General features: G+C 42.3%; 1 protein-coding gene across 5 annotated transcripts in view; it reads right to left on the bottom strand.

Annotated features, from left to right (window-relative positions):
• BLVRA (biliverdin reductase A) overlaps positions 1–19926 on the bottom strand; it is a 40814-nt gene that overhangs the window by 13065 nt on the left and 7823 nt on the right. For 3 of the 5 annotated variants that reach the window (XM_075705689.1, XM_075705691.1, XM_075705692.1), the window contains one exon: positions 1017–1144. In XM_075705689.1, coding sequence (XP_075561804.1) covers positions 1017–1135 — 119 coding nt within the window. In that variant the 5' untranslated portion in view covers positions 1136–1144. Of the gene's footprint in view, positions 1–1016; positions 1145–7830; positions 7891–11537; positions 11596–19926 lie in introns of those variants that run through there. The other 2 variants (XM_075705694.1, XM_075705693.1) reach the window with 2 other exon arrangements.

The following is a 19926-nucleotide window of genomic DNA, read 5'->3' as shown; positions in this document are numbered from 1 at the left end:
AAGCTGCCAGTGAACCATGCATTTTGACAGCACTGTTTCTCAACATAAGTAGTGGAAACCCAATCTTCAGTGTTGTTCAAGGCTAGCTGTAGCACTAGCAACGGCATCAGGGAACCAAGAGTGTATTTGGCAGTGAGATAAACTGGATGACCTAATAGGTCCTTTCAGTCTCAAACCACCCTGACTGCATGATTTAAATATAGCTGGAAAAATACATTCACAGTCTGAGATCCTTACATGTACTGCCTAACTATTTAAAACCTTTATGCTCTGCTGTTATGGGGCAGACGGTCTAGCAGGAATGCTCACATGGAGGTATATGCGTAACACAGTCTTGCTAAATTTCCATGATTCCAAGCTAGTGAGAAAACCCATAAAGTTGCTCTCCAAGAGGCAACCTTACTGTATGTACTAAATGATGAGATTTTCTTAAAGACATCTACAGGTTCGGTATTTGGTTTAAAAAAAAAAAAGAATTTTAGGATGAAGTTGCAGTGTTAAAACACTGCAGTGTTAAACTGTTGCAGTGTTAAAACACGTGCTTTTGTAAAAAAAAGTTTTTAAAAACTTTGTAAAACATCTTATGTTTTTTAAACATTTCTATAAATTTCACACAGACATTAGCTCATTAGTATAATTATTGTCTGTACCATCCCAAACCTACAGGAAATTTCAGTCAGACAGAATTGCATTTCTTTTTATCACACAGATCCTGCAGCAAGAACGTCTCTCAGCTTTTATTTTAGTCACTTCTGCAAGGTATCTCACTAAAGTAATCTATTTGTTCCCTCTTGCAAAGCTTTCTGTGCTCATTTCCTAGCTGCCACTCAGAAAGACAGGCATATTTGCATAAGCTTTCCCTTTTCAGACAGCCTTAATTATAAGAGAAATATAAAACTTTGGATATTCATCCCCTGCCCCCTCAAATAATAGTCCTCCACATGGAAAGGTGCGTGCACTGGAAGAAAGAGATGTTACAATATTCATATTAAACATGCTAAGATGAAATTTCTAACCTGGATACAAATCCAAAGAGTTTCAGGTGCTCAGAAGGGCTGGAAGGCATCGGATTCATCAAGTCTCGGATCCGTGCTAAGCCAGCAATTCCAACTCCAACCACCACGGTCCCAAACATTTTGTTACTCTGACCAAAGGAAAAAAAAGAAAAGCAACATTTTTTTCCTTTTAGCGGGGACACAAGCAGCTGGGAGGGGAGGTAGGAGGATGGATTACTCTTGAACCCTGCTTTCACACAGCCAAACCTTATTCAGATGTCAGCAACCAGCTAACAGAGATGTGATGCTATAGGCTACTGAGCTCACTCGCATCCCATTGAAATGTGGTCAAGCCTGTCATAGGACTGGTATTGAGACTTGTATTTAAAAGCTATTATATCACAGCTCCGGCACAAAGTTCTTCCTTTCCGTGAATAGAAGGCAGACTTCAAAAGTGAGACATTCTTCTATTTATATCGCCACTTCCATGCTGGAAAGGAGCCAAAAAGTTCCAGAAACCCAGCAGAGCTTTATATAAACCCTGCTGACTTCCTAAGCGTCTGCAGCACAGCCTGCTCCGGGCTGCCACACGGACATTCACAGTGCACAGCAGCATAGCCAGAATACTTTGGGACAGGAAGCAAAGAGCATCTTTTCTTCCCCCATGTAACCGCTGGCATGTCCTACAACGTCAAGATGCAACCAACCAACCATCTGATAATTTGGTCAAGATGCTTGCTTGACATTTCCATGCATGAAGAAAGCTCTGTCATCTCTTTAATGACAAGCAGGCATGTCCTCAAGATTTACATCTCCCAACAGCACATTCCTACCACGGTTGCATCACATGGAGGACGAGCCAGGTACTGCGCTTGCTGGCCAGGCTGCCGGGTCACTGGTAATAAATTCTTCTGTTGGTTTTATGATTTGCCATTGATTTGCGGAAGCACTGGGCAACCGGTGTAACCTTTTAAACCTGCACTCTCCACCACCCTGAGGACTAGCAACGCTTTGTAAAATAACTTTAAGATTTACAGGAAAAACAGCCTAAAGCCAAGCCAAGTCAGGCCCTCTGCATTTTTTGTTCCTTCCATTCCACAGCAGCATCACTTCAAACTCTGTTTCTTCCGTTTCAGTGTTCTCTTTCCTGCCGCTGCCGATCCCTTCACCCTAGTGAACTCTTTCTATTGCTTCCACCAGCTGGCTGCAGCCCTTCAAATTCTTCCAAGACTTAAATGGACAAATGGACAACCCCACTTCACTCCCCCTTGTCCCTCTTGTCTGACGGGATCACAGTGCAGCAGCACAGCTGTAAGTGACTGTTCTGACAGTGCTAGAGGTTGACAGTTGCTAAGAAATTATATCAACTGGCATAAAGGAAAAAAAAAATAAAGCCAATGACATGTCATGTCTGGATTTTGTTTTTCTATAAGCTCCTACCTACATATACTTTCCTGTCGGTGCTGAACTCTGCTTACTTTATAAATGCCAAAAGGGTATAAGGGTAAAACACCCAGCGGCATGTTTAATATTAAAGAAGAAATGAGTAATATTTGAAGAGTTCTCTAGGGGGATTACAGTGACATGTCATTACCAAATATTTGAGGTATAACGTGATGACACTGCTCACCAGGGAAGAGAGATGTATAGGGCTGAGAGAGAGAGGGGGAAAGGAGGGTAACATAACCACACAACACATTCTCAGTTCCACCCACAGGCAGAGTGCTGGTCTGGGCTCCCAGTTACACTCGCTCTTCTCTATGGCCAAAGAGAAAAGAGACCGAGACTTGCGGAATGATCTCAGCTGGAAGGAGCCCCTAGAGGTCACCCAATCCAATCCCCACTCAGCCGCACCAGGGCCATGCCAACCAAGTTCTGACTGTCCCCACAGATGGGAATCTGGCAACCTCCCAGGACCCCTGCTGCAGCATTTGACCACCCTCACAGCAAGAACTTCATCTTAGTATCTACTCAAGAGTTTCCTGTGTTGCCTTTCGCCATTTCACAGCACATCTCCCAAAACAGTGTGGCTCCAGCTCCTCTATACCCTCCCATCAGAAAGCTGTAGGCAGCAATAATACCCCCCCTTACCCTTCTTTTCTGGAGCCTGGACAAACCCAGTTCCCTAAGCCTCTCCTTGTTCATCATCTGCTCCAGCCCCCTGACCATCTTGATGGCTCTCCACCAGACTTGTTCCTGTATTTAATTTACTTCTCAGACCAGGGTACACAAAACTGGACACAGCACTGCAGATGTAGCCAGGTCCTGTTGGCTACAGTCTTGCTAATGCAGTCCAGGACATGTTTGGCCTTCTTTGCCAGAAGAGCATGCTGTGGCCTGAGGTTCAACTTCTTCACCAGCACCTGCAGGGCACTTCTGACTTTCCAGCCAGGCAGTCCCCAACTTGTACTGGTGCACAGGGTTTTTCCACCCTGGAAAAAGGACTCTTTGTTTGCCTTCGCTGAGCTTCATGATGTTCCTGTCTGCTGTTTCTCCAGCCTGCCCAGGCCCCTCTGGTGTACTGACCGCTCTCCCCAGTCTGATTTCATCCGTAGACTTGCCGAAGCTGCTCTCCACGCTATTGTCCAGGTGGTTAATAAAGACATTTAACAGTACTGAAGATGAGCGCAATACTTGCCCTTTTCCAGTCACCAGAAACCTCCCCTGATCGCCAAGTGGCTTCACAGTGACATGAACCAAGCCCCTCTTCACCCTTGGATGTACCTTGTGGTGGTGCATCCCCCCCCACACCTTTTATCTCAGGAATTCCTGCCAGACCACGACCATTGCGTAGTGAGTTGGTCAATTAGGCGCCCCTTAATTGTACCAGAATTCCTACATGGTTGAAGCAGGGAGTGAGAACAGTTACCTGGCAGGAATGAAACAAAGACAGGGAATGAGAACAACCAGTTACCTGGCAGCCTTGAAAAAAGAGCAGTACCATGATTACTGGAATTCCAGTAATTACTGACCCAGATCATGGCTCAGATGGATGACTAAAGCCAATCATCTCACAATCCTATAAACAGCAGTCCTAAATTGAGGCCATTTGAGCTCTCCTGGACTACAGCGGGCTGTACCAGCATCTCCCTCTGAGTGGGACGCCTCTCAGAGCTGGCAAACTCTTAAAGTTTGCTAAAACCAGAGGTCCACTGTCAAAGACTGACAGTGGAGCCTGGGCTGAAACCTTTCACTCCTTGAGACTCAGCCCTCGCCCATTGAGAAATGCCAAGGCATTTGATGTGAATATTTCACTGAACTCAAAGGGAATTTTTAACAGGTATACCTTATATATACATATATATATATGTATTCATGTCTGTGTATATGCATGTGTAAATCAATTTAAGCAGTCTGTAGATGTTTGATTTATCCTTATTCACATAAACTGTTGACCAAGTCTGAGACTAAGATTGGCCTTAGCTGCAACTAGACTCTTCTCTGAGAAGGAGTTTAGAAAGCAAGGGGGTCTATTCGGAACCTCATGACTCAACAGGAGGGTCCTCCTTATCCCCTGTATATACAATCTCTCTGTGAATCATTTCAACTCAGTGTAACTTAATTTTCCTTTATGCAGTTTCATGTAGTAATAGAGTGAACCTTGCCATCTTCGAATCTGTAACTAAGTCGCTGTTTTGATTGATTTTGTCTAATCACTCTGTTTTAATCACTGATGACTGAGTGCTATTAAAATATCACAATCAAATCCTGCAATTTGTCACAAGTAAATTCTAAACTGCTACTAAATTATACTGTGTAAAGTCACTCATTCATGATAAATTAACATAATGGGCAGGATTCACAAACCCCCATTCGTGACAACCTTGTCTGGTGCCAGGGCTGCTGTACATCCAATTAGCTCAAGAGCTATATCACTGTCTTCCTCTACTGTGGGTAATGCTACATTCCCACAGACCCTGTTAGCAGACTCAGAAACCCAGGAGGTCTGAGGACAGACCTTACTAGTGAAAGCTGTGGCAAAAAAAGGCATCAAGTACCTTTAATTTCCTTCACCCCCGCTCCACTGAGCAGCAGGCCCGTATTTTCACAGCCTTCTTTTTGTTGCCAATGTACCCAGAGAAACCCTTCCCATAGCTCGTTTGAGCTCTGGCTGAGCTTTGCCTTTCCCAGCTCTGTCCCCGCAAGCATGGCCACTGCCTCTATGTCCCTCCTGGATAGTCCCTCCCATCTTGTGCACTTTCTTTCTGTGTTGGAGCTCAGTCAGGAGGCCCCTGCCGATCCACACCAGCTTTCTGCCGCGCTTGGCTCTGCTTGCGGCATGTTGGAGTGGGGCACCTGTGCTCTAGGGAAGTCATCCCTGTAGATCAACCTCAGCCCCTCTGCCCCCCAGGGCAGTCTCCCATAGGATCTTGCCAAGCAGCGCCATCAAAAAGCCAAAAAACTGCTCTTCTGAAGTGTATGGTTGTCATTCTTTAAAATTTAGATTTATAAAGGGCTTCAGTGTGAATCCGGACCAGGTCAGCAGAGGTTTTAGAAGCAGTCCAGCTGGACAGCAGCTGATCAGAGGCTTACTTTAAGTTCAGAAATTTTCAAGGTTACTGGAGTGTTAAGCTGTTAATATTTGCCTACTGCCTTTAGCGGGATTGGGAGCAGGAGTCACACAGCAGACAAATTCCCCCAAAGCTCTTACAGTCATCTTGTTTCCAAGAACTGCTTTTTTTTCCTCTGGTGAGCTGCTGACTTCCACTTCAATGAAGTGGACAAGGTGGGGGAGCCAACTACCTTTTTCCACTGCCACGAGCAAAGAACATCTCTCAGCAGATGCTCAGGTTGCTGAACACCAACACTTTTGCCTCTCCTTTGAAAAACTTTCCTAGTTTCATCTGATGAGCAACTTCTGACCTCCCCAAAAGTCACATTGAAGAGAAGCAAGATGATTTCAACCTAGGAACAAAACCTGTTACTATGCAACCTGTTGCCATAGTAACCAGCCATTCGGTCCAGGTCAAGGGTTTGCAAGCTAATACGGTATCCACACAGAAAGAGACAGCTACTAAATGTACATTACAGAACCTTTGCTTATGCACGTAGCTAAGAGAAAAATCACTACATCTGCATCCCTGCTGCTACTTTTTATTACCCTCATTTTATTCACACAACAAATCCTGGAGCTGCTCAGGGAGAAAAGTAAATTACATGGTTTTTGAACTGTCATGAACCAGGTAAGAGCAGAACAGACAATACTCATCTACGGGTCCAGATGAATATATGAAAATTTACTCCTTAGTTCAAATCTTTACACTAGTATAACAGCTACAGTTATCTTTCAAGTACACAGATGAATATATGAAAATTTACTCCTTAGTTCAAATCTTTACACTAGTATAACAGCTACAGTTATCTTTCAAGTACAAAATTGATGAAAGAGGAAGCCCAAACCATAAACTGCTGTGCCTGCCTTCCATAAGATAGGTGACCTCGGTTAAAGCTTTGACAAAAAGATTTCAGAGGCATTTTCAAGGCTGCTGAACTTTGGCTCCTGTCGTACTGAAAAATTGTACAGTATGTGATATAACAAATACATCAGCCAGTGTCCAAAAGCATTTTTCTCCACCCTTTCCTAACTGGCCATATGAAAGGAAAGGGGTTGGTGAGAAGATTAGAGAGAGATATCCTTCATGCTCACGGCTTGTGATTGAAGAGTGCCTCCCACTGCCCAGCAGCAACCACCCTGGTCTGGTCACAGGCAACCCTGCCAGCCCCACCAAGGGTCCCCTCTGAACTGGGGTGGGGAGCATGGCAGCTACCGACTGGTGCAGGAGCTCTTCCCAACTGACAGCCAGAACAAGTGGCTCCTCTTACTGAGAGAGATGAGCCCTGCATGACACTGAGAAGCAGACCCAAGAAAGGCATCTAGCTGAAGATGATCATTTATCCTACACCAATATATCATCATCCCATCACCCTTCTGCTCTCTGTTCAGTTTTCTGTGCTTGTGCTGCTTATTTCCTCCTTTGAATAGGCTACTCTGCAGCAAAAGAGTGCTCTATAGCCAAGTATTCTTGCAAAATTTAGCAGTAAAACAGGAATATTCAGCAACAAAACAGGAAATGCCCAAAGGGATCAGTCACCCAGCAAATGTGTTCCTCCCCAGTGCAACCACAGTGGAACTTCAGTCCTTACGTCTCAAAACTGCTAACACTCACAGAGGTAAGCTTTAGGGAGTGAGGCTTACCTCTGTTTTGTGCAACATTGCTAAGGCCATGCAAAGCCAGTGCAGAGGCAAGATAAAAGACAGAACTTAAGAATTCTTCCCCTTCAGGAAAATTTTTCATAGCATATCTAGACATTACAGGGTACCTTCTTTCATGATATATAGAAAATTTCAGTAAGCCTTGTGCATTCTCTCTGCAGTTTTCAAAGTCGTGTTCCCACAGGTATGAATTAGTGACTCATATGTGAAATCAAAATATTTTTGCAATTAATGTCACCTGCAATAGCACAACGGTGATGTGGGAGTCTTTCCTGAAGGACTCCCAGCCTGGTCTTTTTAAGTGTGCTACTTCAAATGACTACCACTTTACTGCCACATGTATCTTAAGACTAGCAGAACCCTCGCAGATCAGTACTTAATCTGAAAATACTGCTGTCAAGGTAAGTTCACTTTTGCATACTCAACAGTTGAACCATTTCATTCTCATTCATTTCTTCAGCAATTTTCACTCTCTCCAGCACCCTCTTCTATACCTGTCAGAACTTTTGCTTACATTAAATCTACAACTCTACCAAACCTGAGTGCTGACATATGTTGTCATTTCCTTCCTGCCACTTCAAAATACACAATACGATACAATACAATATGATCCCTACTGACCTCGCAGCTACCTCCCACTGCTCCTAAGAGTAAAGGGGGACTCATATGGCCAGGGGCCAGCAACTGGGCAGACTGGGATTCAGGGGCAGCTACTGGGCAGACAGTATCTGAGTCCAGCTGCTGGAGGGATCCACCTTGTATATATGTACATATATATATATATATATATATATTTTCTCACTAGCAGACCTCCATCCTGCTCAGCCAGAGAGGGCAAGATGATCTGGCTGCTGGTGCTGTCTGTGTTCGTGTGAGTGCTCCGTCTGTGGTCTGTGTGGCTGGCCACGTACAAGTGTATATATGTGGTGTATACATGTGCTCTGTAAACGTCTGCTGACTGGGAATACGTTTTTAGCCTCACTACCAGTTGGACCAGGGGCCGTGGAGCTGCGCAGCCTCGCCCCTCTCAGGCTGTCGGATCCAACCCGCTGTCTTCCCCTAATGTAAACCAGGCCAGACCGAGCAAGTTCTCCAGAGCTCCCTTTGCAGCGGACTTGTGGATTATACATCATAGAAAATGTTTTCTCTCTTATGGCAGCAAAGCCCTGAGATCGGGGTTGCAGCATCTTCCTCAACAGAATTTTTTAGGGGAACACTGGACAAACAGCAGCAGTCACTGTAAAATCAAACAAGTTGAAATCTTGAGGTCCCTTCCAGCTCTACATCTCTGATTTCAAATAGCCAGAGCCCTGGCAGATGCTGTACTCAGGGTGTTGGTACATGTTATAGCCTGTGCCACTACATCTTACTCTCATATTGTCTACTGGTAGCAAGACAAATCTGCCTAGAGCAGAGAAAGACTTCTCTACCCAACAAAGACTTCACTAATCCTAACTGAAGGCAGAACTTGAAGAAAAAGGAAAAACAGAAATGGAGGCAAAGAAAACAACTGTTTGAATGCTAACATACTGGAGCAGCAGTTTGTGGTTTTGCTCTGCCTAGAGCTGCAACCTAGAGATAAAAGCAAAGTCCTTCTGCAAGAAAGAGACAGTCAGAAAGGCAACCCCCAACACTCTCTTCGTTACTTCTCTTTAAAATATTAATTGAACTAAAATGAGAGTCAGAAATTTTCTCGAAAACCTGCCAAGACCATTTACAGTCTCCACATTTCGGAGGAAAACAACAGCACCTAGAAGTTGTAGAGCGACCACATACATTTTCCTTGAGAGCTGTTTGTTACGGTCTTAAGTATGAACCCTCCCCAGCATCTCTCCATCTCTCACACCCATCTCTCCGGCTATTACAGCCCAGGCCACAGTTTCCCAGCAGGCACACAGGCCCTGGGAGGTGAGTAATACATTCGAGGCACCAACTCTAGCAGAGGTTTGCCGGCAGAAAACAGTCTCTCATCCTGACTGGCACCACTGTACCTTGGAAACAGCCAGCACAGGCTTTTCTTCCTGGCTTTTAAATGCCATTTGAACAATACACCTGCATTGGTTTACATTTATATGCAGGCTTATTTCCCCAGGCTTTCTGATTAAATTCTGGTTTTCCAGCTGGCTGCCAAAGCTGATGTTGATATAGTTATATTGAGATATGGCCAGATGCTGTGTTACAGCTGCCAAACAAGCACCTTTACTATATACAGTGATGGTTAATTATAAATGACTGCACTTGTAACAGATATACTGTCTCCAGCATTAATACTTAAGTAGAAAGGAAAAATTTTAGTCAAACATGCATCTGCAACTTAACTCTACTAACTCCAGAGTTCACAACAGTCCAGACTCCTGTCACAATGAGGTTGCTTTCCACAGCCTGCAACTCCATACTTGCAGCAAAAACATTTCACACAACTAATAGAAAACTGTGAGAAGTACTGGAAGAATCTGAAGATCTGGTTTTAATACATGACATATTCCACCCTGTGGAGGACTGAATCAGAAGTGCTGTGACGTACATGCATGGGTATGAATGACCATTTTGTCCTGTTCTCTGTCTGTAGCCACCTTTTGTTGTTCGGATTTGGTTGCTAGTCCAAAGAGGAATAACAAAGGTAAATAAGACTTTTGAAATGAAGTCCCAGAGATGTGTAGAGAAGCTAAGTCCTCAGTCAGGCTCATTTTGTTTGAAACTCTGAGAGTTTGGATATACCTACACAGCTAAGGCTGAAACTATCCAGGAAAGAACTAAGCCTGTTTGGGGCACCTGAAAAAAATTAAGAGGAAGACATGAAGGGCTCCACTTTTTGTTTTATAAAAAATATCCCCTTGAAAAAAAAAAAACCAAACCCTTACTTCTAATGTTAAGTTTCCAGGAACTACTCTGGAATGAATTACAGAGAGCCTTCTGAAGCTCTTGGTGGGTAAATAAACAACCCCACATAACTGCAGCCTCATCACAGCTATTCTTCAACCAAAAGGCTGCTTGTATGTGGCTAATTAGTATATGACTAAAGCAGAGAGGCACGAACAGTCCCAAAAATTTCTTTCAGGCTTTAATGTGCTATAACCATTTTTGAAAGTGAATTTGCCCATGGTGGTAGAAGAGGAGTGTTTTAACAAGCAACTGTCAATTACTTTGGAGTAAAGTCCGATTTTAGATGAGCACTCGGGAAAATGAGCTATGGTATGGAACCATCAGCAATTCACAGATCCTAATTTTGCATGGGATTATGTACCAGTCTGTGCCTGAACACAGGCTGGAGAAAAGCTAAGTAAAGCTAAAAATGGTACTAACTCAAAGAAAAACATGGCATGAAACATGTCCTCCACCACTTTTTTGACTTAACGCCTGTGTAAATACTAAAGCTATCACAGAGTTGAACTCTGCCAGGTCCTTATGGACCCTGAACCGTGTCCCCTGGCTTCCCTGCAGAACAATAAAGGTACCAGAGTAAAGTCTCTGCACAGCTAATCAGCTGAACGCTAACTACTGAGACTCTGCTTACACCTATTTCATACAAAGACATTGCTGTTTTGTGCTCTTACACTTCTTAAAATTGAGAACTTTTCATGTTTCATTAAAAAAAATAGGAGGACTACTTATCCATACCTGCATTTTTGGGGAAACTTTACTCAGAGCTAATCACGAGGTGTAGCTGACAGGGCGCAGAGCTGAGACATGCCTAATAATATCAGTACATTCCCTTCCCTCCTGTCCTGGTTTCGGCTGGGATAGAGTTAATTTTCTTCCTAGTAGCAGGCATAGTGCTGTGTTTTGGATTTAGTAGTAGAAGAATGTTGATAACACGCTGATGTTTTTAGTTGTTGTTAAGTACTGCTTATGCTAGTCAAGGACTTTTCAGCTTCCCATGCTCTGCCAGGTGCACAAGAAACTGGGAGGGGGCACAGCCAGAAGAGTTGATCCAAACTGACCAAAGGGCTATTCCATACCATGTGATGTCATGCTCAGTATATAAACTGGGGGAGGAGGTGGCTGGGGAGCAGCGATCGCTACTCGGGAACTGTCTGGGTATTGGTCAGCGGGTGGTGAACAATTGCATTGTGCATCACTTGCTTTGTATATTGTTATTATCATTATTATATTGTTATTATCATCATTACTCTTTTACTTTATTTCAATTATTAAACTGTTCTTATCTCAACCCAGGAGTGTTTCTCACTCTTACTCCTCCAATTCTCTCCCCCATCCCATCGGAGTAGGGGGAGTGAGCAAGTGGCTGCGTGGTGCTTAGTTGCTGGCTGGGGCTAAACCATGACACCTCCCTATGCTGCTCATTTTGTTTTCGCTGTGTCACCTACCAAGAGAAGAAGCTTCTCCACCTCACTTGATAGACTCACGAGTGCTTTGCAGGTAGACTCTAATGACAGCAGTGACTTCCAAGCCTTCGCTGTAATACAAATTAAAGTGATGATGGGCAATTACGGAAAAATGTTCTGAAATATTTTCTCAATTACTACATTTGCCCGTGAATTTGCCTGCCAATTACTGCAGTCCTTTCTACAAGAATTTTATTCTTCAGAGGGTGTCATGAATGCAGAACCAGGCTGGGCAGAAGCAGGGAAGCTGTGTTTCCAGGCTGTATTCCTGCTTTCTCCCAGAAATTTACTGGGTGACCTACAGCAAGCAAATCACATCCCCTTTCCCTGTCAGGCCTCCCAATTCCAGAACAGGGGAAATCTCTCTCTTCTGTAAAGTACTCTCAGACCTACTGATGATAAGTGCAATGTAAGTAAGTAAGTATAATTACAACCTCTCTCCTTTGCTGTAGGAAATCCCACACATATCAGACATCTAGAAAAGGTGGCTCTAACTAAGGTTTGTATTGAAGTAACTATATAAAACAATGCCATATAATGCATGACACAGAAGTATCTTTTTTCTTTCCTTTCTCTTGCTGTTAAATTCATCTGAGACCTGAACTCTACAAGGAATTATATCCATGCTTAGCTTTAATTGCAAGTAATCCCACTGATATCAATGAGAATACTCCTACAATTACATTAAGAAATAAGAGCTTTTGCTGTTTACTGTAAGAATTAGTAGGCACAAGAACAGAACACATATCCAGCCACAAGTGTGGTCTTTAAATATCTTCATGGACTCAACCCAATAGATGATACCTATCTTCCGGTCCACTAAAGGTCACTTCATGACAGGCTGACCTATTTTGAGGATTCCCAAAACATAAAAAGCATTCCTGCTACATGCCGCGGTCACCATAAAGATACTGCTTACCATGGCTGATGAAACCCTCAGCTTCCATTGTCAGCATGATGGTAAATCGTAAGACCAGGGCCTGCCCCATACTCTCTTCTGAGCAAATAATATACACATAAATTGTAGCTGGTCAGACAAGTCTGGTTTTTTTAGCTGACTTTCTCTTCCCCTACCCCAGAAAAAAATGTTTTCACCCTTCTAAAATAAATTGAGAGTGACAGAAAGTTCTTTTAATAACTAGATCAAAGTAACTTGGGAAGTAGATAAAGTTTTGCATAATGTTGTAATCTTAAAAATGATGCCTGTAATGGTGAAAACCTCTGTCATTTTATCAGTCTACCACTCCTCAGTAGGGCCTGAAAAATGCAATGGATACTCTCCTTTCCCATTAAATTTTGGAAATCTACCAATGGCAGCAATTGCTTGAGAGTAGGAAAAAAATAGCTCTTGAATGAAGATTAACAATTGAGTTTACTCAAATCCCTCCTAACTTTAGAGCTCAGTATTTTTCATGTTATTGGGCATCACAACACTCAAGGATCATACAGGCCAGCCACTAGCCTGCTCTCTCATGAAGAGTCAATCTGCAATTCAATGTGATTTAGCAGTCAAGTAGTCCTGACAAGCTACTCATCATCGTCCCAAGAAACTGAAAACAACTTTAGCAAAATATCAGCCACTAGAGGGGGCATTTGGTAGCCTACTTAAATCATACTGATAAGGAAGTTAATTGAAAAAAAATTTACAAGGTTACAGGAATGCTGTAAAAGCATATTTCCCATAGTACTTCAACTGCGCATTAGGTCCCATGCAAAGAACAACAATGCTTTCTTTGTGTATAACCAGACACACTGCAAAAGCAAACGCCATGTCTCCCCTTCTAATTCCTAGGTCTACCCCCAACAAACCCTACAATTTCTACAAGCAGAGAGGTAGTTTTATATGCCAAGAAGATGGCTAAATTACCCACTAGTTTTGATTTGCCTGTACAGTCAGACAGCTCTGAGCATGCCTAAACCTGAACCTCCAAGTGTGCCAACCTAGAGCCTGACACACTCAGGCTCATGCTCAGGCTTGACAAACAAGCAAAAGAATGACCTTCAAAATGGTTCCTATTCACAACTGTCTGCCTCTTTACAGATCTGCCATCACCAGATTTAGTGTTCCAAAAAGTCTCCAAAAGGACCTAAAAACCAGCCATCAAGTTGAGTCCAACTACAAGCAAAGCAGAAGATCCTACTTGGCTCAAGCCATTCCAACAACTACTAATATTAAAAACATGTCTAAAGAAAAATGAATACATATTGCAACTCCTAGATCAGGTATTCCCACCTTGCACATGTACGTGTAATCAATACAAAACACATTAAAAATGATGACTTGGTTGGGTCCATGCAGTAACATTAGCTGAAGAAGGCCACAGGATGGATTGTGCCAGTGTATTATGGGCATTGTAGGTTCTACATACCTTGTTAAATCTTGTTGGTTTGTGACTGGTGAAGCTTCTGGCAGTGCCTACAAAACTCATGACACCACCAAAATCTCTGTAAAGGTAACTATAATTGGTGAATAGGCTTTAAAAAAGCCTTTACTCCTCATAATCTGCCTTCAAAGATGTGGAGCTTGAAGGTTTTAGCGAAGCTGAATGCCTGCTCAGAGGAGTATTTTAAATACACAACCTACTCAGAACCAGCACGGCCATGTAATCGGGACAAAACAACCAAGTATCACTCTTTGAATCTCCTCTGCCAAATGGATACACTTAATGTGGACCAGAATTTTATTTACAATAACTGTGGCTGAACAAATGGATAATATCCTATCAAAAGCAGGATCGGCACAACCACCTAACTTTGCAACAACTAAAACACCTACTGCAAAGGTTCAGGAGCAGACAATACTCAGTCCACTGGATTTTTTCTGCAATATTTTGGTGAAGTGATTGAACAGTTACTCTTGTAAGGTAAGAGCTCTGTCCCCTCCTCAAGTTCATGCCCTTAACTGCACCATCCCTTTAAGTGACCAAAGAGGTCACTGAGTTCTGAAGGGAGTGGCTGTACTTAACTACCACTATCCTATGTTACCAATGGTAACATTAAAGATATTTTAAAATGTAACAGCAATCCTGCTCATTACTTTATTCAGCCTTGCAGCTTTTAAAAATCTCAGTTTAAATCCCTTCTTTCCTCCTTACCTTCTGCTAGCATAACTCAACAAATCATTTTGAGGTTCTTGGACAACAACGCACTATATTAAGACTAATTTCTATTAAGTCATTCACATCTCAGGCATGACTGTGGCCTCTCCACAAACTGGGCTTTAGACAAATTATCTTTTTTTTTATCATTAGAAAGGGAAAGCACAAGGCATCCTACATGAGTATCATAAACACAAACACTACACATGGATATTTGTAAGTTGTCACTGTTCTACAGATGCCTGCCTTAGCTATTGGACAATAAATTGCTGTTCTTCCCTCCCATGGTCAGACTTGTGTAGATAAAGGCAGCAATGGAGCCTCAGTAGACAACTGTCTGCAATGATCTGTCCTCCAAGTCCACTTGGATCCATTGGCTTTAGTTAAGATTAAATTGAGTCAGAGAAAGAGTGTGGCAGTGTGTTCAAACAATGACTTGTGAGCCAGACTTACAGGTCACAAGACATTTGACTACACTTGCTGTCAGGCTGGATGGTTTTTCCTCCTGACCACATGGATTTTAGTTCTGCAGTCTGGAATAGGCAAGTTTATTCCAGATAGGCATATAAGTAAAAATAAGGTGATGCAGGAGCTGAAAATTAAAAATAATAATAATGAGCACACTGTAAAGGAATGTACTTTGAACTTCTTTTTGTTAGAATGACAGAATGGTTTGGGTTGGAAGGGGCCTGTAAAGATCATCTAGTCCAACGCCCCTGCCATGGGCGTGATGTTTCCCTTCTTCCAGTCACTGGGGACTATGCCTGATTGCCATGACTTTTCAAATATGATGGAGTGTGACTTGGCAACTGCATCACTCTCCCTGCTCATGATCATTCCCGTGATGAAAAAGGCCATCTCTGTCAGCATGGCAGTATGAGATCCCAAAGGCAAAAGACGAAGAGTTGAAGCCTCATTTAGTAGTCATTTAACCAAAAGAAACTTAATCTCCAGGGTTATTAGCACCTTCACGCTTCCTTAGGAGCTGATAATTTAGCAGCATCTAGGATAGGAAGACTTCCCTTCCCATGGTTTTAAAAGAGGAAAATTGTGTTTCTGATATTATAAGACATTTGATGCTGGGAAGGCACCAGCCAATTGACAGGGATGGTGGTAAACTGCAGTGGACCAGCAGTTTTTCTGAAAGGTGAAAACTGCTGACCTTGCATTTGAAAAAAAAAAGTGCATCATGCATTTCCGTGGTGCAAAATTAGGCCTTCTTCAGAGCCAGCAGGAAATAAAGACTGTGTTCCCATCTCTGCCCTCTTGAGAAAGCAGCAACCTTTCTGGTGGAGTCTTAACAGGAAAACTGGGCTCAGAGCAGCCAGAGAATTACGTTGCCACATTCCCTGCTCAGAGGGCAAGAGGAGAAAGGATGTGAAGCTCTCTCCCCTAAAACAGAGGACCAGTTGCCATCAACCCACTTTAAGCCCTGTTTATATTATCATATAAATGGATGTTTTTATGGCTCTTTTGCTGTGCTTTCATTGTGTCTATATTGCAAATATTACTAGATCAGGCTGGTTGTCACAAGGACCTATCCAGGAAGGACTGGGTTGGAAACACCTGTCAAAATACTGTTATTTTTAAGCAGTAAGCAGAGTCAGGCAAATGACCTGTTTATTTTGAAAAGATTTATTCAACAGCCCTTAGTCTTAAGGCTTCATTACAGGTGCCACACATATAAGAACAGACAGTATGTCTTATCTTTCTAAATACTGGCCTAAGTGCAAGGATAGCTATTCCACTTTACTATGCAAGTAAATAAATGTAAAATAGATTTCAAAATCAAAGTTTTGCTCAGCTGTTGCCATTTTGTTATCTAAAATTGATGCTGCTATAAAGTGTCCATTGTAAAGCCCTACTCTATCTATGCGTTGTTTGGTTAATAGATTGCTAATGACAAGTTGTCCAGGAACAGGATACAAGGTGATGTATTATTGTCTTGACTAGTAAACCATGAAGATTTTCTAAGGATCTGCCAAGAAGGAAAGTAGGGGAAAGGTAATTTCGGCAAGGGGAGATTGTGACCACTGACTCAATTAAAAACTAGAAAGACTACCCCCCCACGCTCTCCTTGAGCATGCATAGTAAGTTAAAATCATACTGTAGCTTTAAATTTAAGCAAAGACAATATGAACCAGTAAGAGACAAGTATGCTTAGCTAATTAAATGATTATATAGTTGATAGGTGTGGGGTGTTAACTGTAATGTACAGAAGTTAGAGAAAACTTTGGTAGGTGTGCTAGCTTTGTGGAATTACCACCTAGCACCCAAACTTGCACAACTTTTGAGAATAAAACAGTATCTCGTCTCAGTGTGTGAAGACTGGCTTATTGCACACTGGGTAAACGAGCCCTTTTTGGGACAACAGTTTTGGCAACCCAGATGGGACCGTGCTGAAAAGCCTGGCCCGGATCGACTTGCTGCAGCCAGCAGGGAGTACTGGACTGACTGGACTCCAGCGCACAAGGAATAGTTTTCAGGGGACTCCGTCGGCTCATCTCCTTGTTGGGCGGTAAGTGACACAAAGGTGCAATGCTAAATTGAGATATTGTGAAAAAGGGGAAAATCTGTTAGAGGAGCAATCTGAATCTGAGTCTGAATACCTCTGCATAAGTCGCTCCATGAAAGGACCGCTGCAGTAGGATACTTGTTACATGTAGATGCTAATTGAGGCTGAGTGTATGAAGTGCTGGATAAAGTAATTTCCTAGGAAATAATATGTATCTGGCTCCTCTACAGAAGTGCCCCTTGTACTCCTTTAGGATGCATCCTGAAATATTGGGAAAAATTTGGTTGGGATCCACTGAATAAAGAAAAATTGAAAAAGTATTGTAGTCAGTGGTGGCCAAGGTATAAAATAGAGGATGGAGAGAAATGGCCTGAAAATGGAACATTAAATTATAATACTATTTTACAGTAAATGTTGTTTTGCAGAAGGATGGTAAGTGGGATGGAGTTCCATATGTTGATTTATTTTTTGCATTGCAAAATAGTCATGATACTAGGAGAAAATGTAAATTAATAGATGATGTAAATAGTAGTATTATGTTAGCTGAGAGTGTACAGAAAAACCGTAGGCACAAGTGTTGTTCTGCCTGTGATATTGGGAGGGGGTGCCAGAGGAAAATAGATGAGGAAGAGGATGTGCAATTGTTGGTTGTAAAACCTAAAGTAAAGGAACAAGGACTGGGTGATGATAGTAATACTGATGATGATGGACACCTGGAAGTCAGACAGGAGACTTCCCAGGAATCAGACACCTTTAGTCCAGTATCAAGGAGAACAAGGTCCCAACAGCAACCAGCAATACCAGCTCCTTTGCAACAGCCTGAGGGAATGCTTGTGTATGTACACATACCATTTACTACCTCAGATTTGTTGAACTGGAAGGAGTCAGTAGGATCATATAGGGAGAACCATGAGAAGATGTATAGATTAGGACAGACAATTATGCTAAATCATAATCCTACCTGGGGAGATGTTAAAACGTTATTGAATACCCTCTTTACCCCAGAAGAAAAATGATCGGTGTTGGAAAAAGCTAATGAGGAAAATGAAAGGCAAAATGCGAGGGATGACCCAGCACAATTTATGCCAAAAGGGGAGCCAGACTGGGTCCCCAGTACTGGTGTGGGAAGATCAATGATTAAACAATACCAACGATTTTGTATGGGATACAACATGGGGTTCCTAAACAAAAGATCTTTCAAAGTTATATGGAATAAAGCAAGGAGGTGATGAGAATCCCTCAGCCTTTTACAAAAGGCTATGTGAGGCTGCTAGAAAATGGATGGATTTAAATCCTGATGAAGATAGTAATAGGATGATGTTTAATATGTTGTTTATTGGCCAATTGGCACCAGATATTCGGAAAAAGTTACAAAAAGTGGATGGTGCAGAAGATACAACTATTGCCCAGTTAATAAGTATTGCCTGTAAGGTCTATAATAACAGAGAAGAGGTGGAAAAAAGGGAAAAACTAAAAGACAGAAAGATGTCACCTGGTTTGTTGGCAGCAATAGTAAATGCTTCTCAAAGAGAAGGAGGCAAGAGTTACAGAGTGACAATAAACAGAAGGAGAGGTCGTGGATGTATGCCTCTGCCTCAACCTGTGAGTAATAACCTTGTTGGGATCAATCAATGTGCATATTGCAGAGAGGAAGGACACTGGAAGAGAGAATGTCCAAAAAGAAAGGGAGTACAAATACCAGCAAAGGGGGGGTCAGGTGCCAGAAGCAGATTTATTGATGATGGGAACTTATGATTCTGAATGAAGGGGACCAGGGGTGAATTTGACAATTTCCCAGCAGATCCCCTGGCTCCAGTTCAGCTGGGGAATGAAACTGTAGAATTTTTAGTTGATACCAGAGCCACTTATTCTGTAGTAAATAGTTGTAAGGGGCATTTAAGTAAGTTCTCTATGCCTATTGTTGGAGTCATGGGAAAGTGAGAAATGAGACCTTTTTTACGGCCAATGGAATGTAAAATTGGAGATCAAATTTTAACGTGAATTTCTGTATATGCCTGAATGCCCAGTACAGAGGTAGGTCAAGACTTGCTGAATAAACTGAGGGCACAAATAACTTTTTCTAAAAATACAATTCAAATAAACATTCCAAAGAATAATGCTTGGAAAGCTCAGTTATGTCTATTACAGAATGAACATGAGAAAGAGATTCAAGTACCAGAAGAAATTTTGGATGTTGTTATTCCTACAGTATGGGCCACAAAAACACCTGGAAGGGTGAAGTCAGCTATACTGATAAAAGTGGAACTGAAACCCAATGCTAAACCGCTAAGAAGGAAACAATACCCCATGAAATTAGAAGCAAGACTGGGATTAGAACCATTGACAGACAATTTCTTGCAACGTGGACTTTTGTGAGGATGTCAATTGAAATATAATACTCTAATATTACTGGTAAAAAAACCTCAATTGCAAGAATATCAGTTAGTTCAAGATCTAAGGGCAATTAATCAAATTGTACTTGATGTGCATCCGGTGGTACCCAATCCCTACACTCTGTTATCCTCCATTTCACAAACTAATGTATATTTTACTGTGTTAGATTTAAAGGATGCTTTCTTCTGTATCCCATTGGAGACTGAAAGACAGAAGTTATTTGCCTTTGAATGGGAGAGTCCAATGACAGGACAGAAGACACAACTTTGCTGGACTGTACTGCCACAAGGATTCAAAAAACAGCCCTACTTTGTTTGGTAATGTATTTGCCAAGGAATTAGAACAATGGCAAGGTAAGAATACT

The sequence above is a fragment of the Pelecanus crispus genome, chromosome 2, assembly GCF_030463565.1.
Source record: "Pelecanus crispus isolate bPelCri1 chromosome 2, bPelCri1.pri, whole genome shotgun sequence".
Classification (NCBI taxonomy): Eukaryota; Metazoa; Chordata; class Aves; order Pelecaniformes; family Pelecanidae; genus Pelecanus; species Pelecanus crispus.
Note: the sequence above shows the minus strand (reverse complement) of the source record. Positions and strands in the feature narration are given on the sequence as shown.